The 24665-nt window shown below is 46.4% G+C and overlaps 2 protein-coding genes across 2 annotated transcripts in view; both read right to left on the bottom strand.

Annotated features, from left to right (window-relative positions):
• Positions 1 to 10484, bottom strand: part of LOC8040937 (echinoderm microtubule-associated protein-like CG42247) — a 76398-nt gene extending 65914 nt beyond the window's left edge. Inside the window, exons 1-3 of the mRNA XM_042290357.1 lie at positions 10478 to 10484; positions 10105 to 10164; positions 3796 to 4120 (exon numbers count right to left, since the gene is read on the bottom strand). Of these exons, the coding sequence (XP_042146291.1) occupies positions 3796 to 4120; positions 10105 to 10164; positions 10478 to 10484 (392 nt within the window). The remainder of the gene's footprint in view (positions 1 to 3795; positions 4121 to 10104; positions 10165 to 10477) is intronic.
• Positions 10485 to 20574: 10090 nt separating this feature from the next.
• LOC121835843 (echinoderm microtubule-associated protein-like CG42247) overlaps positions 20575 to 24665 on the bottom strand; it is a 178334-nt gene continuing 174243 nt past the window's right edge. The window contains exon 4 of the mRNA XM_042290358.1: positions 20575 to 20720. Coding sequence (XP_042146292.1) covers positions 20575 to 20720 — 146 coding nt within the window. The remainder of the gene's footprint in view (positions 20721 to 24665) is intronic.

Below are 24665 nucleotides of genomic sequence, written 5' to 3' on the forward strand. Positions count from 1 at the left end.
ACTGAACTGTCCGGACAGTTACTTTCTGAACTTCTGCTTGCTTCTCGTGGTTTCCACAATTACTTGTTATCGGCGTTTGACGCGATGGTAACCGTAGTATATCAAGGGCAGTTTCGTTGGTTCTGCCCACAGCAACAAAAACGGCGACAACGACAATACAGAAGAAGAAATCGTGACTCATAATGGCCAAATAAATTAAATGCGCCTTGCATCGCTCCTCATGGTGACTAGGTCGAACAGTTGTCCTAATGATTCTGTCATAACCGCGGTGTCAGCGTGTTTCTAAACTAGCTCTGAACGCAATCTAGGCAATCCTGTGAAGCAGACATTGTGCGTTTATCAACGTTCATTATCGGGACTAAAGGACCGTAGCTACGCCGAAGAATGCTCACTCTGCAAGTTCCCTTGCACCAGCACACCGCCGCAGGTTTTGTACGTAGTGGATACAAATTGGGGCAAAAATTACTTTGAAGTCAGTGCTTGCCCGCTTAAACTTGAGCATCATGCGTTGAGCTAGCGCATGGTACGTCACAGCCTTTTTCCGACCACCATATTTGTCAAGAAGGCACGTATTGACAAATATGGCCCGTACAGGTCGCTGGAGTCGCGAATAATCATTGACAGCCTAAGAAATGCAGGGCATGCCTTTTTATGTTCGGGCTTCTTGTTCGTGATTCAATCTTTGGGATTTGTAGTGGTTCAAGCAGCAGCCTCATTGACTGCGTTCCGATATAAACAAGCTGGGGACCCGCCCGCGTGTTTATTAAGATGTCATTGCCCATACTGTTTATATAAGCTGGCAGCAATTCCAATCTTTTCTGAGGTCGCGTCGTTCGCCGTGCGGTAACAATGAGAAGGATCCACCGCGGTTGAGTCTAGAGCGTGCCACTAGCAGACAAAACAAATAGCGGGTATTGCACGTGACGAAGCGTGTCGCGCCGCAATTAGCCGCAGACGAACTCAAGGCTTCTGAACTGCGAAAGCCGGCGAGCGTGCCAGAGACAATCAGCTCACTCTCTGCCAACAATGTATCGAAGTGGGTCGCGTGCATCGGGTGTCCCAGGCCAGGTCCCCTTGGAAAATGGGGTTCTCGTCGCCAATAAACGGCGGTAATGCTCACACGGGTCTGCTCCAAACCCATTGAAAGAGGACTTGACCTCTATAGAAAGATCCGCGAGTCATCTACGGCGGCGCAGACAACCGGTTATGTCGGCGCTCAGTAGGCACGCAAAGGTCTCGGCAATTTCCGCTGTCTGCCAAGCCCGTTGACTGTGAACACTTGTTTTACAAGTTCACGTTGTGTAGTCACTGCGCATACTTTCGACTAATCAAGTGGCTCAGCCAATAGTGTAGACACGAACTTCACAATATTGTTTTAAGCTTTCAACTCTAGATTATGTTCTGTTGTCTGGCTTTTAGGTGTGCTATCAGACGACTGCGCTGCCCACGTTTAAAAACGCAGGTTAGCTGAAGTACTGCGTTGACTAAAAGGCTTATCTGCGGTGGGGACATCAGGCATCCCTTGGTGCAGGCTAATTTTCTTCCACCCAAACATCCGTATCAAATTTGCTTTTATTAACTATGTGCGAATTGGCAATCTAGTGGGCAAGAAATATGTCCTTACAACAAGGTGAAAACAAGAAAAAATGTTCTTAGTTCTTAAGAAAAAATGTACTTGCAAATCTTTCTGCATTTTCGCTTGGTTGAAATATAAATATATGCTAGACATATTCAGCATATTTGGTCTTTCCAGAAGCCAGCTAGGTATGCTAGGAGCTACAGCTAAACGTAACGTTCACCGGATACGTTAATAATATTGAACGTACTTCTCAGCTGCATTTCTTTCCACTTTCCTTGTATTCAAGCCGGCATTTCAATCCTGCACTTTGACTTCGTCAGGTGGTGCCTGTTTTCCCATATTATGCGCCGCAACTTTATAAAATCATAATAAGAAGCTGCATTTGAAAACTTTATGAACTGAGCAAAGTGTAAAAGCAAGGGACGATGATGCCGTAAGTCCTGTGAACCTCCTCATAGACTGAACGAAGTAAAAGTGATGCGCCACATGTGGCTACTTGTTATCACGTCTCGTGCCCGCAATGCAAGGGAAACTTTAAAGGGGAATCGAAGCGAACTGTTTGCAAATGTTTATTTGTTTAGATGGGGTGTATATTGAGCCGGCAGCCCAGAAACATTAGTGTAGACTAGTGTTTCCGGGTTTCCGACACAAAAATAAACAAACTAATTTTAAAACGGTTTGACACATTTCAAAATTGCGTGTGGTGTTGGTCTTTGAAGCTTCGTTGGAATTGCTCCGCGTCATGAGTTTCTAAGAAGCAGTGCCAGTTCGCGGCAGTACGGCTCGCTAGTGATGTTACATAGTCCTTAATGGGACTTGTATGAGAACGCACACCCGTTTACTACTTCGTGTGCGCTAAAGCTCCCACAGTGATTCCGCCATATGCATTTCACGCCATCAAGATCGCCGTTACTTGCAGACGTTGGTTAGAAGTTTGATCGGAGGATGCGGGGACCTCTGCCAGGTCAACCTCCCCCCCCCCCCCCTTCCTTTGAATGCGCTGAGAATAACGCGCTAAAATAAGACGCCCAGTGAATAATTTATATACATAACTTGCAGGTGTCGCCTTTGTTGGTACTAACGGTTATTTCTAGTTACTGGTTCCGATTAAGCTGCTACTTCTGCGGCGTGAAACTAACACGGGGAATGGAACGCTCGAGGCACATAAAATATTGGCATTGCCGCGAATAACGACACGGGCCACCTACGTATAGGCCCTAGGGCGTACAGTCCTCGGATATGCCTACTGGGCGAGATTGTCACGCGTTGACGCCACCAAGCAGCAAAGCTCGCACCTAGAGTAATCCTGGCCTTGTAGGAGCTCTTAACGGCACGGACGCGATTCGTATTGCACTTCTGGCTGGTCGACTTTGAAGCGAGGGGCAGAGAGCTCGCGGTCACGCCATTTTGTTTCCGTACACCCTTAAGCAGGCGATGCCGTCGAATAATTGGACACTAGCGCTGCGTCACATTCGACAGAGTACTCGGACTTTCCAGTCCGAAATAGGCCCCAGAAATGATGGCCGAAAATCTCAGATTTTCGAGAATTCCGCGTAATATTACGCTACTTGTGGTACCAAACGTAATCGATCGGTCGGTATTAACACCGACATGTTCCGGTAGCGCGCTCTTATGTTTTTTCTACGTTACGTCTCTTCCGGGATTTGCCACGTCATGAAGCAACGACTTGTGACCCCGGCTACTTATCGTCAGTTGCGAACGGAAAATTTAATTGTGTGTGTAAAAATCAGTGGACGCTTGCGGTCATCCCGTTCTCAAACCATCACCGTCAACATTGACACTCTTAAATTCCTCTTATATCCGTCGATGAAAGCATTATTCACTTTTAAGAAGCCATAGTGAAAGTTTTGCCAGTCATCGACAGCCGACCACAGCGCCCCTTTTTGGCGCGCACGTCACAAATATTGAGAGAAACAAGAAAAGCTCTGGTTGGAAATTCAGTGGGGAGACGCAAAGGCTTGCTAGCTAGGTCTTTACCCACCGTCTCCCAGTATTTAGAGCGAACAATGGCGTCGTCTGCTCGTCGCTCAGTGTCTCGTTCGTCGTTTTATGAGTGAATAAAGGCGAAGGAAGCTATCGTTTGCTTTTATCGACACTTTTTCAAACCAAATATCTGCACCCTAACGTTCCGTGCCGTCTCATTTTCTCCTCTCCCTCAGTTTTACTCCGCATAGACGATCCCGACGAAAGGATACACCCAGCTGATCTCGGGCCTCCGCTCGAGCCTGGAGTTGGCCGCCGGCTGTCCGACGGTTTTCCGGCTGGACGTCGAGGACGTCTCCGTGGACATGGGCGAAGACCAGTTGGTCGAAGTTCCAGTGCTGGCGGCCTGCGAGCCGGGCTCCGTGTGCTCCAGGTGCACGGGACTGCCCAGGCTGGAGCTCGGACGAGGCGGTACCGACACCCTGGTCGCTGACCGGATCTCGCCGACATCGTCGTCGTTCTCATTGGCGTCGTCGCTGTGGTCTCGGGACAGGGCGTCGTAAGACCCGTTCGCCGGATCGGGCCCAGGGGTGGAGCCTGCGTGATTTTCCGGAGGTCGCTGAAACGCTTTAAACACCTGTTCCACAAGGGCGCCGCCCTCGTTAATGCCGTCACATCTGGTATGCGCGAAAACATATTTTTGCCGTCGCCACGCCAACAGAATACATATATGATATAAGCGTAATTGTCAACCATCTTCGTTTTTCCCCCTTTACTTTTTTCACTATTTACAGCATGAAATGTTTTATTATTTTTTTTTGTTGCCCATGCCGAATATGCCTAGCGGGTGGATGCCGACGAGAGTAAACGATGAAGGTTTATACACCTTTCCGGCGCTTATCACCCAGGCAAGGAATGTCCAGTCACAGGGCTGCAAACGCAGCCCTGTGACTGGGCAAGAAAAAAAAAGAGAGCGGCTACTAATTCTCAGAATTCGAGGAGGCGTTGCGCATCTAGGCAGACAAAGATTGTTTTTGGAATAGACTACGAAGCATAGAGGTCACCTGGAATCAAAGCTCGTAATCAGCTTCCCTCCACATGACTTTATCGCACTCTGGAGGCGCAAACGCAGCAACTGGGCGCGAGCCAGACGCGGAGCGTCCTTCCACGCATTAAATGGAGACGAGGCCATTAAACTCACGCGGCACTCGTGTCCAATAGTGAGAGATGGGCCAGTTGGTACATCGTTCCTTTTCACAAAAGTGCCACAAAAGAAGGAGAGAAAGTATGGGACGCAGCACGGGCGCTACATTCAAGTGACTGTTTATTGAAGCAACAAAAACTATTTATTGGCCCAATCGAGCTTCTCGAGCAGGAGTTCAAATTAAGTTTACCTTAAGTGAACTGTTGTGGCACTTGTGCATCCGCCATCCTATGCATTTTGATGTTGAATGAATCACGCAATTCTCTCGAGATCTTGTTTCTTAAATCCACCAGAACTTTTTTTTTCCAGCTCAGTGGCACAAGAGCATCTATCACAATGAATAGCCAAACTGCCCGAGATTAATATTTTACTGACAGGACGTGCTCTCGTGCCCCGTCATTGAAGCGCCTGCCCGTTTCGTCCACGTACGCCTTCCTGTGAGTCATGAGAATTTCATGCACGACCGAGGAGGCACAATCTGCAAACTACTTTGAGTGTTGTTTTTCTGCACACACCACCTTCACCTTTTTTTTTTTTGATTTCTTGGCAGAGACCAGACAGCTTTTCTAAATTCAAAAACACTACCACCGCAGAAAAAAAAAATGCGACACTAACTTTTTTAGGTAATGTGAAACCTTGTTAATATAAGGTATGACGACGGATCTCACATTTTTCATGGACCTAGTTGTTTTCTTATCATTCTTTCGCTCTTAATATTTAATCATGTCTTTTGGACCACCTCCTGAAAAAAAAAAAAAACTATCAGGGTAGCCCGAGGATCTAAGGCGTCCCACGTGGTTGGAAAAGCTACTGTTTATGGTGTGGTGGCACGATTTTTTAAGGGATGCATTCATTCCGGAGGAATGAACGCATCCCTTGAACTTAACTTAGGTTGGGCTCAATTAAAATGTAACACCCCTTTCTTTGAAGGTGCCCTAATTTCCAGCACACGTGCTCTTTTTGAAAATTTAATCTTAAGTTCAGAAATTGCAGTTTCCCTGACGTCCTTATGTCTTGAGTGAATGTAAGGCCGTGCGAACTCGCATTTCTGAAATTCACATTGCTGCGGAAATGACAGAAGTGTATTTTGTAATCATGCAATTTGTGGATTTAAAATTAGATTTTCTAAACGACCATGTGTGCTGCGAGTATAGGTCACGTTCAAAGAAAGGGGTGAAAAACCGTCTGCGATGCGACATTGGGCATGAGGAAATGTCTCTCGCTGCCTCTGAACAAACTTCATTTTTTTGTATAATTTCATATTTTAGGCCTATCATTTGCCGAGCACCCTCCGTAGAATAAAGAGATTGGATCTGCCATCTTCTTTGAGACGAAGGAGACGCCCCAGGTTTTCTACAGCATATAAAGGTCTAAGAATGTGTGTGTACGCCTCTTGATTGTTGTTATTGTTTTGTTATTGTAACTGTAAGTTATTTTTGTTGGTATTATTTTTGTTTTTGTTGTTATTATTGTTGTAGTTGTCGTCGTTGTGATTACTGTTGTTGTTGAGACTATAGTGGTTGTTGTGATTACTGTTTTTTTTGTTGTCGTTTATTCTATTTGTGTATTCATTGATGCTATCAGCCATTGCAGGGCTATTGTAGGAGTGGTAATAGGCTATAAACAGAAACAAATTTATGCAAACACAATAAAAAAATTAATGCACACAAATAGTTAATAAATCATAAATTCATAGCGTATTCTCGAAACCCATGTTTTTTTTTAATTTTTACAAAGTCACAAAAATTTGCTAAAATTACGGTTTCATTAGGAAATTTCTTCCATTGCTTAATGACTCGCAGGAAGAAACTAATTGTAAAAAAATCATTTTAACGGCTGGTTCCACTAATGTACATGTTGTGACAGTGTCGCCATTCACCAAATCCCACATCCATGTAATTATTCTTGTTGATTTTAACTAAACCATGCTGGATTAGGAAAGGATATTTTTGGCGCACACTTTGCTCTTAACTCAAGAGCATGGAGTTCGGCGAGTGAACAAAGTTCATTGGTTGGTGACTGGGAACCTGTGGCGTCAACATGCGGGGGGGGGGGGGGGGGGGTTCCGTGGCGGGCCACCGCCCCGGTTCCCCTGACCCTAGTGACGCCATGGATGGGAACAATGGTACTTGTTAAAATTTAACCTGGATGCAGGCCGTTGAACTTCATCGAGCTTGGACGAATTTGTTACTGTATATGAATCCTATACTATTTTTTTCATATTCGAGAACAGGTCTCGCCAAAGTATTGTAAGCCAGGTGTTTTTCTTTTTTATTTCTGGCGAAAGTCTTGCGAGATTTCTTCTAAGATGCCAGACTGCCCGTTTCGCTTGCGTGGATACATTTTCGACGTGAGAATTCCATCGTAAATCAATCGTGAACGTCAAACATTGATGCTGTTGTTTTTGCTGCTGTCGTTGATCTTTTTACTGTTTTTGTTCTTGTTTTTTTAATGTTGTTGTTGTGCTATTATGATGATTATTGTTTTTTTTTGTCCATGTTGTTGTTGTAGTGCTTTTGCGATGATTGTTGTTGTTGTTGTTGTTGTTTTTGCATCTGCCTTTTCTAAATAGCACAGAAAAAGAGATGCAAAATATTCGACCGGATGTTTTTAACCGATTTTGTTCCGCCCATTCCCGATGAAAACTTCCGTGGACACTGAAAGCGTTTTTTTTTTTTAAATTAGACGCTTAATATTATAGTGATAGTTTAACTGACAAATAACGTCTCGCAATTCGCGCGTTCATAAAAAAGTATTACCGTTAAAAATAAAAATAAAGAACGTAAAAAGAAAAATTAAGAAAAAATGTATTATGCATGATTTGAGCGGTAGACGCCTGAGCTCGATTAATTCTAGCGCGGACACGGCACTTTGAACATAATCGCTGAAAACAAAAATAAACCCGGTGGCGAACTGAAACTCACACTGAAATAATAATACAGCTGAGCTGGCATAAACTACCCAAAAGAATAAAGAAATACGAGAGCTTCGTACGGAGCAACATAAACATTTTTTGCTTGTCCGATTCGAAGTCTCGTGATGGGCAGCTAAAAAACGACTACTGAAGTTTATGCGAAAATCGTATGACATACACGCTTAGTGCCCGTAATTCAAATTCAGTCGAACGCATCCAAAATAAACGGCTGCTTTTACTGGGTCCGGCGCGGGAGCTATGGGAACGCGGGACAATTTATGTCGTAGAGGCCATAATCGATGCTTCAGCGAAGACCCATGTCAGAGGCCCACGGCACCAGATACCCGAGGACAAGCGCGGTTCGCTCCCCCCAAGTGGACGATTCTAACGATACGCGGCCATTCGATCGTCATTGACCGGGTCTTTCTCTCGCTGAGCTTGCTGAAAAACAAGGCGAGCGCACCGCTGCGAAGGAAACCAAAATGACCACGTGGAGATACTGGCTTGGATCGCCGCTGCCAGCTGCGCCGGCCGCGAAGGGTCCGGTCTCAACAGGCCTTTCGCGGCTTAAGTTCGAATGCGTCAGATACCTCTTGTTAGAAAAGCTGCTGTTGGCACCTGATGGTTGTCAGCCGGCCACAATAAATGAACGTAATAAAAAAAGAGCCTTTTGTCGCGCTTCTCAGGATAGGTAATTGGCAAACTGGAGGTGCTCGAATAACAGAAGGGGATTTAACTGTCAATGAGACCAGTCTGTAACACGCCAAAGTAAAACCAAAATGCGAAGACAACCATAAAGAAAGTTTATTTTACGCTTTCCTTTACTTAAATGTCATATTTAATAAAACTTTATTTTACTATCAACTGCGTCTAGCCACACTTTTCTTTTTTGTCAGGTGAAACAACCCGTTTGCTTTATTCCCGCCTTTTTGATTGGCCATCAACACACTTGGTGACGTCGTCTATGCAGTATCCCTGGCACACCTTCAAAGTAATTCATTTATAAGAATATAGTCAAAAGGGAAAATTTCTTTAAGGTTCCTCGCTACAGCGAAGGCCAAACGGATGTAACCCACTTCTAGAAATACGGAACATACGTTTAGCAAGCTCAGGCAGTGTGATTTAGTACGAAAGCTGTGGCTGGGTGGTGTTTTTGCTTGGTTGTTATTTCTTTTAGAAATACCAAAGAGCACGCTTGCTTTACATTAAATGTTATAACCAGAAATCATAATTTTTTTATAGACCAACATGGAGTTGGGGCTTTTTCGTGTCAATCGGAAACAAATGTCGCAAACGTTTCGCACCCTTTATTCGGCATATATATATATATATATATATATATATATATATATATATATATATATATATATAATAAGGAAACAAAACGTGCTTAAATTGTTGTGTGGCGTTTTGAACCATACAATTTATGGATTCAACGTTTCGGTCTGAGACAGACCTTCTTGAGGTCTGTTGCTTTGAGAATTTATACGTTTCAAAACGCCACTCAACGATTTCAAATACGTTTTCTTTCCTTTATAATTTTCGGCACTCTGCGCTATTATTTAGGCTCTCTTTTTTTACATTTCTCTCCTTTCATGAATGCAGTGAGAAACCAATATTTTATACTTCTTAAAGTGGGTTTGCTCCGGTGGTTCTAATACCAAAATCACGTTCAAGGTCGCTTGCGTTGTCTGCTACAGTCAGTTCTATACAGGATGTTCCCGGCAATTATTTCGGCTCCGCAGAGGGCGCTGTACAATCAAGGCACGTAAGCGAATAATTTATTTTTTAATGCAAATTAGACAGGTCAGTGAGAGCCGCTAAAGGGCAATGCCAAAAATATCTTAACTATAACTTAAAAAAAAAATTGTGCTGAATGTTTTATGCTTATCCCTGGGAAGCCTAATGCCGTATTTACCCGAGTAATCAACACACTGTTTACGAACAAAGCCGGCAAGGCCGATTCCCCGCCGTAGAGGAATAAAGCCAATCATCGCAAAGGACTGAGGGAGCCCACTGCCCAGATCCAGGACCAAAGATAACGACTTTTTTGCGCCAAAATGCTACCTCCGCATGTCACACTATCGAAAATTACTGTTTGGCTACGTATATTACGCAGGAGGCGGTGATGGACTACGTGCGTGCTTAAATGCTAAACAGAGCGTTATTTCCTCGAGTAAATACGGTAGATTTGTAGATGAACAGATAGAATTGGTAATAAGGCGTTTATGGAACTCCATAGTGCACTGACATATTTGAATGTGCAGGGTCTGTCTTATCACGTCATCGCTTCTTGCGTCCTGATTTTTTTGTAGGCATTCTTACCAGCCGATGCAGCCGTCTCATTGGCTACGGGAAGGAAATAACGTACTTGGGACTCCTGACGTCATTCTGAAGCTGAGAGTGCCTATAAAAGCCTACTCCCTTCTTCCCATGCTTTCGATGCATATTGTCGGTCCTTACCTGGCCTATCCAGGCGATCATCGAAAAGATCCCCATTGTTTCCAATCTCGTCACCTTTGCCTATAAAAGAAAAAAAAAAAAAAACTATGTGATCATCCTTTTCTTTTTTTTACAAACACCTTGTTGTATACAAGTCCGCGTTTGCTTACACCGGGTTTGGGCACGGCTAGCGCACGCAGAGGCCTGATACGCGTGAGATGAAAAACGTCTGAGCATGAGCGTTATCGACACCAGTGTCACCGCAGTCTCATGACGTTAGAGAATTAAATAAGTGCATAGCCAATAGCCTATGGGTGTCATGCCACACGCACACCAGCAGAGCTAGAAGACTACATTTCAACTATCCTTTAACACATCGACACCAGCGTTTTACCGTCCATTTTTTAGTAAGCCCAGAAACGTCTGATCAACCATAAAATATTCAATTGGGCAAGTTGGTTTGTGACTGGTTAGAGCCGAAGGACAGGGACTACGTGAAGAAGGTAACGACAACACGGAGCACACTCGCAACTGAGAGTTTATTAGAAGCACACTGGCTTAAATACTTTAATAAAACCACGTCACTTCCAGCCGCCCCGCTCTCTCATAATAAATAACATTTCTTTATCTAACAGTGCCACAGACCGCTCACTGATGCACTTATCGGCGCCTGTTGTTTTGATGACAAACGCTTTGTGAATTTCCCTAGTTGACTTTCCGTTGTGTCATCCCAGGATGGTTCTGTTGAAAACAAGCGGGTGCACGCGAAGCGGTCGCAATGTAGGACCATATGCCCAGACGGCGTCTGTGTGATAGCTGTGTGTTTTCTCTAGCACGGTCATTTACGCAGCAGCCTGTTTGCTCTACGTAGGTGCACCCGCATGATAGTGGAATGTCGAAAACGACATTTCACTATGTACAACCTCTCTCATCTACGACATTCCACTATCCTGCGGGCGCACCCACGCAGGGCAAACAGTCCGCTGCGTAAATAGCCGCCTTAGAAAACACGCAGCAGCTATCAAACAGACGCCGTCTGGGCATCTGGCCTTGCGTCGCGATCGATGACCGTGCACTGCCTTGTTTTCAAACAGAACCACCCTTGGACGACACAGCGAAAAATCAACTAGAAAAATTTACGCAAAGTTTTTCAACAAAACAAGGTGCGCCGATAAGCGCATCAGTGAGCCGTCTGTGGCACTGTTATATAAGGAAATGTTATTTTTAAAGATAGAGCGAGGTGGCTGGAAGTGACGTGGTTTTATTAAAGTATGTAAGCCTTTACGCTCCTAATAAGCTTTCAGTTGCGAGTGAGCTCTATGTTGTCGGTAACTCCTTCACTTTGTCTCTTTTCTTCAGCGCTTTTTCCAGTTAATCAACCATGCTTTAAAGCCTCTACATTGTTTGCGTTGCGAGTGCGGTTTTATCCTCAGGTTTCGCTTGCACCAAGCAGTTATGGCAGTCCGATACCTTAGGCGGTCGGGCTAACACGAGGATTGGCCCTAGGTGGATTCGGGAATTATTTGAAAAAAAAGAAAAAATTCAAAACTAGTTTTATGACCCTCATGAGCCACTTTTATACACACTCTCGGTGCAGCGGCTATCGGCGTTTTTAAGTCGAATTTTGTAGCATTTTAGTTGTTCATGAACCGTTTGTAATCTACCTCTTGGAGTTTTTACCTAGGCATCAGCTGTTCAATAGCATTAAAAGCAAACAGATAAACATATCAATATACATATTAAGAACACAAACGAAGGAATGAATAAATTAACAAAAATATTGTGACTACGAAATACGCAGTAATAAATACATTAATATACTGAAGAAAAAATGACAAAACTATGTCGGCGGCGAAAGGACGCTTATTTCTAATTCCGCTTATACGGGCCCAAAACACCACCAAACGCTTACTGAAGGGATGATGTAAATATAACTATTTAATAATTAAATGAACGAAATATTGAGTAATTAATTGATTAATGACAAGGATAATCATTTGTACGCGATGCGTTCAATTGCTTCAGGCGGCAGTGAAACACTGCGGAGAGCGTTTACGCCAACATTGTACATGCAGTTGAGTCACAACGCAGTCAACCGCTGCCAAGAGCCATTAATAACGCACTATCGTCGCTTGCGGCTCACCAATAATAAGCAAAGTGCACGGTAACATGGCGGCCTCCTGTATCCGAAAGATGAGCACTGTGCCATTTGTATGTATATATATATATATATATATATTATCGTCATTGTCATAAACATCTTTATTTTTGATGGCACACGAGTGCTTCAGCCTCCGTGCTTGTTTCAATTCCCTATTGATATAAAAGCGGCCAGGACATAATATTGGCGACGAGGTCAATTTGAGGTCTGCTGCCATGAACGACGGACTTACACCGCCGCTCTCGTTTCTGCAAACGCCGGGTCAGCCGTCTATTCCGTGGTCTAAATATGAGCAGGCGTTCTTCGTGTTCTTGGAGGCTTCCTAGCAGACGAGTTTAGGCCGTCGCGAAGTACCGCCATATTGCTTCATTCTCTCAGAGCGGAAGGACGACGACAGTAGGACGTCGTGGTCGTGCCTGAGAAGTCTGAGCCAGCACCACTAACGAAACCGAAAGAGAAAGGCGAATCCGCTAGTAAGGAGGCGGTGGACGAATTCTCTACTGTGCAGGCGCTCGTGAGGCGTATTATTGCTGCCACAGGCAACGGCATAATGGGACGACAGCGGTTCAAGCAGAAAGTGCAGCGGGCAGGCGAGTCGATGGAAGGATACGTTACGAGTTTGTGTGAAATAACCATTAACAGCGAGTACCACGGCACCACGATGTGATAATTCGGGTCGAACTCGTGTCGGACGCTCCCTCCGTCTGACAGACTTCGGGAACGTCTGCTATTTGAAAGGAGACTGCTGACACTTGAAAAGGCTGTATTGATGGCAGCTCATGATGGAGAAACACGACACAACCTGAAGCAGTTTTCAGCCATGTGGCTCTGTAACGTGTTACTGAAAGGTTCAGAAAAAAATACGAGGAAGTGAAGAAGCGCCGTTGTTGCTGTTGGGGGTCAGCAAGTCGCGTGGCAAGGGCGATAAACGGCAAAGCACGAGGGGCTCAGTGCCAGAAATGCAAGGACACTGGACACATCCAGATTGTTTGTCGGTCAAGGGCCCCGCCGACGGCACACGACGTGAAAGACGTTTGTGAGACCACGAAACATGACGTCGTACCTCTCAAGGTGGAGCAAGTGAAAAACGTGTAATTTAAGTAAATTTAAAGGTCGAGGCAGTGAGTCTGCACTTTCTAGTAGACGCGGGCTCATCGGTCCCAGTCCACACCAAGGACACTTATCAGCAATTGTTCTGCTAGCGACTGCCTCTGTCCCCATCGTCCGTCACCCTGCTCGACTATTCTGGTCCCAAGAATAAACCCAAAGGTCGATTTTTTGAGAAAGTTCAATACAATCATCGCTTGACCTGTGTGCTGTTCCCTGTGTTGGCGAAGGGGGCAACCCTCATCAGCCTGGATGCGATGTGCAATTTGCAATTGCAGACCGAAGAAGCAACCTCGTAGTGTCTGCACACACAAACCGATGAAAACCTGCATCGTGCTGAAATCATGAAAGAGTTCCTACATTTATTTGCCAATGAACAGGGTCTCGTAAAGAGATTTACTCACCAGGTAAAGCGACTGGAGATGGTTAAGCCCGTTGCAGCCAAAATACGGCGACTGCCACGGGCATTGCGCGACATTGTTTTGGTGAAACTTCGTTAGCTGGAGCCAGACGGATCCATCGAACGTGTCTCGACAGCCTCTGAATAAATCTTTCCAATTGTGGTCGTGAAGAAGAAGGACGGCACCATTAGACTGTGCGTGGACTTACGAGAGCCTAACAAAACTACCACCATGGATTTCTACTTTTACACGTAGGAGAACTGCTGCAATAGCTGGCAGGATTGACACATTTCACACAGCGATATTTAGCCTCGGCCTATCATTACGTTGAACTGACAGCAGACAGACCGGACCTGACAACATTTCTCACACACGACGGACTTCTCCGGTTTTGAAGTGTGTGTTTCGGGCTGGCGTCGACTTCTGCGGCCTTTCAAAGAATGATGACTGCTTTCTTGGATGGTTGCGAAAAGTTTCTTTGCTGCGTCGACGACGCGATAGTGCTTGGAAATTGGAAGCAGAACACCGGGAGAATCCGCAGAGTGTTCCACATCGCATTTCTGCTGCTGGACTCAAACTCAACCAGCAATGTGAGTGCAATGTAGAAGCGCTCGACTTTCTGGGGCATACCGTAAGTTGCCGAAAACAAACTCCCCTTCATCCAAAATTTGAAGAAAAAAAAAAGATGGTGTCGAGGCACCAGTACACGAGACGCAACTGGCCTCCGTTCTTTTTTGGGACTCGTGGGGTACTACGCAAGGCCGAATTATGCATAAGTATGTTTACACTGAGGAAACTTTTACGTCAAGACGGTCCTTTTGTTAGGAGTAAAGACGCGGATCAGAGTTTCCAGCAAGTCAAGGCGTTGCTGTCCGCAGGAAAGGCGATACAAATGTTACATTCAAATATTCCGGTAGTTGACATTTCAGCTGTGTTCATGCATGGCTCGGTGCTGTACTATAGCTGGGAGTGAACGACGGCCTTAGAACAGTGGTGTTTGCGTCACGAATACAGTCGTCAGCAGAGCAGAAGTAATCTGTGGTGAAGAAAGAGGCTCCTACCTGCGTGTGGGCTTGCGACCACTGGCACGTGTTCCTCTGGGGAAGCAGGTTCAAACTGCGCACGGATCATCAGACATTGAGGACTTTTTGTATTCTTAAGAAAGTGGCCGAAGGTCATTGCGAATCTCCAGGGGGTCATCCCGTCTTCTTTGGTGTAACTTTGAAGTTTTGTAAAACCGAGGAAGCGACAACAAAGTGGAAACTGCTCTCTCAGGGCTGTCATTAACTGTGGGTCACGACAAAAATAAGGAATTGTATGATCGGTGTCATATTTTATTACAAATCAGGAGGTTCAGCCAGCCGAAGGCAAGAACCAGAGCCCACAGGTTGTCATGAAGTGTGTGTCTAACAAGTGGCCGGACAAAACCAGCTTGGAGTCAAGACTACTTTAATTTTTTCAGTACGAGAGGACATGGGAGGGATGACCCACCCGCTGGTGTGAGGAAAACGACTGGTCATTTCAACATCGTTGATGGCTACTCTAATTGCGCTGGCGCACGAGGCCCGCCCTAAAGCCGTCAGGACCAAGCAGATCTTCGCGAGCGGTATTGGTGTCCGGACCTCGAACAAGTGGAGCAAGTGACCAGGTACTTCTGTGAATGGCAGCATGCAGAGTAGTCTGCCAAGCCAGTACTCGCACCGCTTCAGTAGATACACTCCCAGAAAATGCCAAAAGCTGGCAGCTACCATTATGAGTCCATTCACAAAAGCTGGGAATGCGCACGAGTATGCCATAACTTTCGCATATTTTTATTCAAAGTAGCCAAAAGTATGATTTTTATCTATGGCAACGTTGAAGACTGTGATCAATTTTTATCTTGTACATTCAACCGGGAAGATTACCCAGATGAGGTTCCATCGGATCAAGGTTCGCAGTTCATGGCTGCAGCATTTGAAGACTTTTTGAGCTAGCATGAAATACGTTGCAGCTCGTCTGCTATTACCCTCAATTGATTGGTTAGGTTGGGCGGTTCAACAAAGTCCTTAAAGGGCAACTCCGGTCCATACTTTCGATTTTGGGATTATGGCTGTTTTTAGTGCTGTTAGCGCCCCTGAATTGCAAGGTGTAATTTTTTTCTCGTTATTGTGCGTAGTTTTTGAAGATATCGACGTCTCAAAGTTTTGTTTGGGGCGCGGCCGACAAAACCGAAACTAGCCGCTCGAGGTTCCGGCAACACTGAAAATCAGCCGCTATGTGAACGTGACGTCAAGATCGTTCTCGTTCAACAAGTACGCAGTCCAAGCGGCACCTAGCTCTGTTTGCTCTAGCCGTCTAAAGATAGAAGGTAAGCTGATTTTGTTTTAATTCTGTATACGTGGTAGTTATCGAACATATGTAGCAAGAGTTAGTGCGCATACCCAAAAGCTAGCGACTGGAAAACCCGTCAACTCGTTCCGTGCCGTACACGGCGGCCGCCGCCGCGCGTGCGCTATGCCGTGCCGTACTCGTTGCTTGTACACCCAAAAGCTAGCGACTGGAAAACGAGTGAACTCGTTCGGTGTCGTACTCGGCAGCTGTCGGCGTGCGTGCGGTCTCCCGCACTCGTCGCTAGGCCTAAGTTGTCATCGGGGCTCCGTGGATGGAGCGGCGTTGCTCTACGCCGCGCTGCCAGTGACGTAAAGTACTGGGGGCCCTCTCGCTTTCGCGCTGCGGGTCAGTCCCAGACACGAAGCTTTGAGGCTCTCCGGCGCGGGCCGCGACACCCGAACAGACGTGTGCTAAGCTGTAGACGTCTGTTTTTTCGTTATTTTTTCCTCAGGCGCGTAAAAGCCGAATTTGTAAGCTACGACACTAATTCATCACATAAGTTCGTCCAGGTAGTGAATCTTTGTACAAATAAAAAAAACAAAAAAACTTGCCGCACTAAAAAATAAAAAAGAAAAGCTCTTTGGGCAGTCATTTTCTTCTCAAGGCTAGAAAAAGTTTTTGTGGGTGTAAAAGGAAGACAGAAAACGTTAGCAAGGTGAGAACACTTTCTTTCCCTTCCGCATTCCGACCCCCACCCACAACATTTTTTTTTATTGGAATACATAGGATATTAAGTTTTCCTTTGTAACTTTTGAGTAAGGCAAGTGTTTTTTTTTTCATTTTTAAATATTATATTTACCTCCAGCCTAACTCGGGTAAATCAGAGAGTTGTAACTTACAAATCCGAACTTTCGCGATTTCTTTAAAGTCCCTTGTGGTATTCACAAGCGCAATGTTAATTAATACTGCTGCGTAACGGGTTCGAACGATTGGGAGGCGAATGTTTATATCGCATGAGCTCACGCGCCGGCAGTTCGCTAGTAGTCGTTACGGACCTGAACACTACGCACGAGATTGCGTAGTAAACAAGCAGTGACGCAAGCAGAACATGGTTTTCCTTTTCATTACAAACTTCAGTGTTTGGAGCTAGTTAGTGGTTGTACTCTACATGCCCACCATTCCCCATTCAACAGACATTCAATGGAGCGTGAATGCTCAATCTTCAACACTGCACTTGACAATGACTGTTTTTGTTTATTGATCAGGACACTTTTATCATGTTTACCTTTTCTGTACATGTACGATGGGCAAAGAGCGACGGCACGGCATCCTTTTTAAGCCTCTACCCCTTCGCTGACAAGCCACAAGCAACCAACACCTGTGGGTTTCGTTCGTAACTCTCCGGCAAAAAATGATCGGAGCAGAGCTTCGATCTGGGGGTCGGCGTCCAAGGCTTTCCAAAGTCCACTCGTCGAACAGCGTTCACCCACACCTTCTTCAATTCCCGATCCGTTGGAAACTTGTGAAAAAGCACCCCCGGGTTGCGCAGCGGGTTGTTTGAGCAGCCCACAGCGCTTTAAGTTGTACTCGGCATCTTTCGAGGAACAGCTGGGCAGTCTTGGGCGCACCGAGTTGCTCGCTAAAACGAGTCTAGGAGTCCTCACAAGCAAATAAACAAAAGGCTATACCGAAGCTACACGGGCTACAGGTGAAAGCAACGGCTAAACACGCAATCACAAGCCGAAGTAGCGGTGGTAGCGGCACAAGGAAGCGCGCGCGACGGCTGCGCCGTGCGCCCGTCCGGAACGGAGGAAAAAAAGAGAACGATGTTGACATCATGGCCCAATGTTGCTTTAGCGATCGGCAACCCGCTGGCCGCCCGCTAAGGAGCAGCGGCTCGCGGCGGGTCGCATTTTTATTGTGGGTATTAGTTGAGAATGCGGCGTCCCACGGACGTGAAATTTTGGCTGGGGTCGTATTTTGTGTCACCAAAGCGATACCAGTATTTTAATTCATTTTGAGTTTTGGCCGGAGTTGCCCTTTAAGGGGTTTATTCAGTTGCAGCTCTGGATCATCCATCTCTCGAAGTGGCGCTCCTTGAGTACCTGAGCGTTTGCAGGTGCACGTCTAATGCCACAATGGGAGTGCCACCTACTTTGATCCTCCATGGTCATGTTCGTCGGTCCTGACTGGACATTGTGGGGTTCCCTTCATCGGGATCCTGTGTGAACCCTGTCCTTGTTCTGGCCAACCTCAGAACCCGAATGCAGCAGAGGCAGTTCTACTAAAAGAGCGACACGGACGACAAGCCATACAACTTCAGGCCTGGTAACATTGTCGGGGTTCGCAAGCCCAACATCTTGAAAAAAGGGGCACCATGCTGTACAAAACCAATGCTGATCATGGACACCCGTGAACCAAGGTCTGAAATCCTGAGCGACAACCGCATCCGGAACGCGTCGAAGCCTACGGGTTGCGGTGATGTCAAGGGGGGGAAGGGGGGGTTCTTCCCCTCCCCCTCCCCGCCCCCCCCCCCCCCCCCCCCCCGATACTGCTGTGGCTCCAGTTGTTCCTTTGTTCCTGAGGCATTAGGCGTTCCTGCGGTTCCAGCCGCCATTGCAGTTCTATTCGACCCTGCAGCTGAAGTCGCCCCTGAAGCTTCGTCCCAGGTCGTTACAAGACCGCCATCGCAACGAAGAGGTTCTGCCTTGCTAAAATATTTCGTGTGATTACTAATATTGTTTTGTTTGACCACTTTTATTTCTAATTAACTCAGTTCCTTGTTCTGTGAGGTGACAAATATGTTGTGTCGGCAACAATGGGCACTGTGTTATATATAGGTATTTCATCGCCATTGACGTAAACAGCGGTATTTTTGGGGACTTCAGTGTTTCCGTCTTCGTGCTCGATTATTAATTAAGGGCCGTTATGAAAGCGGCCAGGGCAATCATACGGCACCCGGCGAGAACTTCAACGTGGCTGGTGTTTTGAAGCGATCCCGCTCGTTTCCGCGACTTCCCTCCAGCTTGAATTATTGCAGCCTAAAAAAAAATCACCTTCCACAGCCAGGAAAAAGCAAGATGAGTCTCCGTAAGGGCAACGGGGTGCGCGTAATTCACAAGCACGTGCCGGGACGTGGCCTTTTTTTTTCTCTCGACTTCTAGATTGGTCGTTGCAACATTCGGTTAGCGCTGCCGTTTTGGAAAAAGTTGAGCACGGCTCTACTCACTTGTGATGCGTCACAGTGGGCAGGGTGAAGGCGCGCCTCGTAGCGCGAGCCACCGTTCCCTGCCGAAAGGGCGGCGCTCCGCACTGATGCACAAGCGCGCTTAGGTCTACTTCCCTCCCTGACTTTGTATGCTTATAGGTCACGTGACACGAAGTCATGTGACGTCATTTTTTGCACTATATACATTTAGCGGCCAAACTACATTGGTGTCGGGGTCACGTGACGTCAATTTCTTCACCAAATCTAGCGGGAAAACTGACGTCATTTGATGTTACAGGCCACGACTTCACAAAATCCGGCTTCATGAAATCCGGCGCAATTCAACAAAGAACATTTCACCTTGTGTTTTTTTCCGATAATTTTAGATGGGAAACTGAATTTGCTGTTGAGGTCATGTGGCGTCAATTCTCATTCTAAGTCTAACGGGGAAACTGTAGTTATATAACGTCACAGGCCCCGGCTTCGCGAACTCCGGAGAAACTAGCCAGAGAACGTTGATGTGTAGGTCACATGACATATCACGTAACCTACACACAAAATTAAGTCTTCCCGCAAGATTCAGTGGCAAACTTGACCTCACGTTACCTCGACGTCAATTCGGTTTCCCCACTAGGTTTAGCAGGAAATTTGACGTCATGTGACCTGAACCCAAATTCAGTTTCCCCGCTAAATTTGGCGGGATAACTGACGTCACATGACTTCGTGTCACGTGACTTATACACATGTTCAGTACCCCGCTATATTTAGTGGGAAAACTTATGTCACGTGATCTAACGCCAATTAAATTCACCGCTAAATGTATCGGAGAAAATGATGCCCCATGAGATCTTGTCACCTGACCTATATATAAATTCAATTTTCCCGATAGATTTAGCAGGAAAATTGGCATCCCACGGCCGTAACGCCAATTCAGTTTCCCCCTAAATGTAGCGGGAAATATGATGTCACATTACCTTATGTCACGTGACCTATACACAAATTCAGTTTCCTCACTAAATTTAGAGGGAAATTTACATTGCGTTACACCGACTGCACATCGGTGCAGCCATGAAATGCAGCTGCTCCTATTAGACAAATTCGGCTAGCAAATTCTGTCACGCACACTCGAAACTCGGAGAAAAACTGTCAAATGTACACGCAGTGCGCGCTACTCTGACGAAGAGCGCCGTGATAGTATCGGCTAAACGTTTGTGACGCTAGAACATTTCATGTGCGCAATACAATTGCCCAGTAATTTGCTTTGTTCGTTTCTTAGTGACGACTGTACATCAATGCTTACTCTTTTAAAATCCACTCTTCGCACTAGTATTCTTATTTTCTATTAAATTAGTTCGGATCCGCGCAGCGAAGCGGCGGGGCATTACTTTTTTTTCGTTGACCTCCCCGTAGATGTCATACTCGGCCGGAAGTGGCTCTTGCGTCGGAAAAGCTGGAACAGCAAGAGACACGCGAGGACAGAGTAAACAAGAACGCTTCGGTGCGCGGGCCACTGGCCTGCGAAAGAAAATAGAGCGCATCGATTTATCGCTTCCCCGTTTAGCTTGGACAAAACAACCGCCGTCGTCGACACTGAAACGCTCGGTGGCACTCTGTCGTCCAGTTCTCACCGGCAGATTAAGAAACCAAGGGAGTGACGAGTCTCGTGGATCTCATTATCGCTCAACGATCAATCAGATTGCGGCATGGGTTGATGAGAACACCGGATAATCAATCACGAAGCACGACTATGGTTGCCTGGAACGCGTCTACGTCTGGTGCGTTTACTGCGTCCAAAGAAACGTTTAAGAAGTGGTCCCTCGACTTTCGCCCGATGACGTCACAGAAATGTCATGCTGGCGCCGGTCGCGATCCTTGCGGTGTCCCAGCAGTGGTGCTGGATGGGGCAGATGCCTGTTTCGCTGCAGGTAGCTCTCCAGCGTGGCAGTCCGAGGACGTTTTGGCAGCCAGAAGTCTGGACGCCGCGACTACAGCGACAATCGTGTTCGCGCCTGCTTTGTGCGGGTATTTCTGCGACTAACAGCCAGAAGCGCGACATCCGACAGCAGGGCACTCCGGCTTCTGTTACGTCATTTGTTGCCACTTTGGCGCCGTTTTCGATGCATGAGCGGGATAAAACGCTAAACAGACCTATCGGAGACGCGCTCCAGGAACCATAGCAAGGCGCATGAACAGAATAAGCGACGCCCCCTTTCATTTCAGGACCTGTCAGTGCCCGTAGGCCGTAAAGGGGAATTCACGCGAGAGAGAAATTCCGGGGATTTCTCCGCGGCACGCGCACCCCGCGACGAAAACGTCAGGCTTTGCGATGTGCAAAAGCCTCGCGTTTTCATCTCGTGATGCGCGCGTGCCCGGGAGAAATCCCCGGGATTTCTCCCTCTTGTGAATACCCCTCAACGAGAGGGCACGTCAGCATGAACAGGTTAGCACCACCAGGGCCGGTTTGCTCATCTTGCGGCCGCGGCCGCGGCTGCGGCCAAGAGGGATTTTTATGTCACGTGACCAGCTCCATGGGGACATGGAAGTACCTAGCGTCCCTGCCTAATGCAGGAGAAATCCGTATCGCTTCAAGCACAAAATCCTAATTTCGCTCGCTGAAATTGACTACAGGGATTTTTAACTGGAGTCCAATTGACCACCCCAGTATACTGCAGGAGCGGCAGGTAAAGTTACGGCCAGGCAGGGTAAATACGAGCCAAAAAAAAAGAAAAAAACCACGCGAGATAAAAGCAGTGGCAGTATATCTTTATACCTCCGCCAGCGCCGGCGGCTTGCGCCTTCTGCTGTGGCCGAGAGGTTAGAGCGCCGATAATTGACGTAGCTGCATCACGCAGCGACGTGAACTAGCAGCGATTTCCTGGCGCGATTTGAACTCGGGACTGTCACAGTCCCGGGTTCAAATCACGCCAGAGAATCTTTTTTTTTCTCTTTTTGTATTTGACTACACTCCCACTAAGAATGTAGACAAGGCCCTATGAGCTCTATAAAATCATTGGGTGTGTAGTTCTGACTCACCACTTTCTTGTTGATGACCTCGGAAGAGCGCATACATGTCTCTGGTCACATGACCAAAACCAAACTGGTGATCGCTATGGCAACAGAGTCCGATCAGCCAATCCAATTGCGAGGTTTCAGTCACCGGTAGTTCAGTGTATACTTTCCCAGGACCAATTTACTTTAGCTCAAACCTTGACCGAAATCGTGCCCCCGAGGTGAGTTGCATCTTATCATAGTCACCACAGTTATTTCCAAACTAAAAAAAACGCAGAACGTGGTTTAATATATTCGTGCCTGTTGCTCCGTGTTGTTCGGCGTCCTGCTAGGCTAATGGCGCCATCTCAATGGCCGTAGAGCGATAATAAGATGTTCGGTGCTGGCCCCGCCTCGTGTCTCTTAAGCTGGCAGTGAGAACTGTCCAAGTAGAACAAGGTTTGATCAGCCTCGATCATCTCGGGGTCATCTAACAACACTTGAGATCGCAGTGAGGATCGGGCGCCAGTTGAGGAGAAACTAATATCGCCATAAATTCGCCGCTCTCTAAATACGTTCAAAACTTGATCGGAAGGCCATCGTAACGCACTCCTAGGTTTTGAAGAGCATACACTTTTGTTTCTCATGAATTCTGGCTTTGTAGGCACGGAATAAAACCTCGGCGTAGAACGAATTATTCAACACGTCCCGTTCAATGTGGCGTATGCACTGTTTGTTATTGCGCGATGTTGGCACAAAGTTAAAAGCCTAAGTTTTTCGTAATCATAAGTGCATATTAAGTAAACTCCGCCCCCCTTCCCGAAACCGTCGTCCAGGCATATTGATGTTTTGAGCGAACGCATGCTGCATGTCCTGGTTTGCGCTTGGTGAAAGGGTGACGTAGTACACTCTCAAAAATGTCTGCGAGTTCATGTTTCTAGTGAACGTAAAGACAGCCATTCGAGGCAAAAATTAGAAAAATAAAATATTTTCAGCGGATAACAAATCTGTGCATGTCGCAATTTTGTTTATAATTCTAGTCGCACTTTGCGTTTTGGTATTCGACTTGATCCTTGAATCGTTTATTGCGATCCACTAAGCTAGTTTGACTGACCTGCACCTCCTGCACCGGTGCAGTAAAGTGTAGAGTGATGTACTTCCGGTCGTATCTGAATACACATACCGGAAGTACGCTGACCTTCACTTTTCTGCACCGGTGTAGGAGGTTTAGGTAAATCGAACGAGCCTACTGTATCCGTGTTGAGCTTACTCTAACAAATCTGGGGTTTCATTTTGGTCACCGCAAGAGCGAGCCCGAGCTCTAATTGTCCCATCGCGGCGTGAGCGAAGATAGCTTTCGCAGACGGTTTGTCTGCTAACGCGAGTGAAGAATGCGGTTCGTCTTCTACGAAGCGTCACTTGGAGGCGGAAAGAAAACAAGTAAACACTGTACGTCGTCTGCTAACAACCCGGAAGAAAAACCTATCGTCTGCTAGAAATGGAGCGCTGCAGAGAAGTGAGACCGGACGCAAGTTAAAATTCTGGCCGTCTATTCTTTCAAGTTGAAAATCATAGATAACCCTCGCTACGTTTAGAAATCTCAAGTTATTCTGCAACCGTGAGTGAAGGCGTACCAAGGACAAGCACATGAGAAGCCGTGAGATTTCTTCGCTATTTGTGAGTTGATGAGACGTTCTCGCCAAACTTTGGCACTATTTTAAACTTGCGAATGCGCAGCGCAAGTTCTTCTGCTTCTTGCGCAGGCGTTGCGGTGGTGTCAGAAGACCTAGTTATGATTGGATCTGATTGTAAGAATAATGAATAGACCTCAAAGCTAGCTGCCTTGAGGTCTAACCACAACCCTTCCAATCTGGGCAAATCAGAGCTTTGCGTTCTGGCGTCAGCGCAACTGCGCAAGAAGCAAACCAACTTGCGCTCCGCATAGGCAAAAAAATGCCTCATTGGTGGATTACGGGCAAGTTGCGTCGACACGTCCAATTAGCAGCCGAGAACACACGCGCTTTCACCTCGACCAAAATCAGCGCTTTGGTGCGTCTAATTTCCACAAAAAAATAAAAAAAAAACTGGTGAAAGTCATTTATTGTAATCCACATATGATGTAGCAATTGACTAGTGTTTGGGGGACAAATTGACGCACCAGATATTCAGGGCACAGGAAAGTGAACGCTATGACGGTTTTTCGTTTTGTTTTTAGAGTGTAACGTAATGCAACGTACGCTTTGAACTAGTACAAGCAACTCAGAGGCCGCAGTGGACACAAATATCCCAGATTGTGGCTTGGTGCCAGTAACTATATTTTGTCTCGCCCTGCCTTGATCCACAAGCACAGCTATAAGTAACGAGGCTCAATCATGAGCCAGTTAAAAAAAGTGAAAGCCGTTTACAA

Source organism: Ixodes scapularis, unplaced genomic scaffold (assembly GCF_016920785.2).
Source record: "Ixodes scapularis isolate PalLabHiFi unplaced genomic scaffold, ASM1692078v2 PGA_scaffold1__304_contigs__length_218370807, whole genome shotgun sequence".
Taxonomy (NCBI): Eukaryota; Metazoa; Arthropoda; class Arachnida; order Ixodida; family Ixodidae; genus Ixodes; species Ixodes scapularis.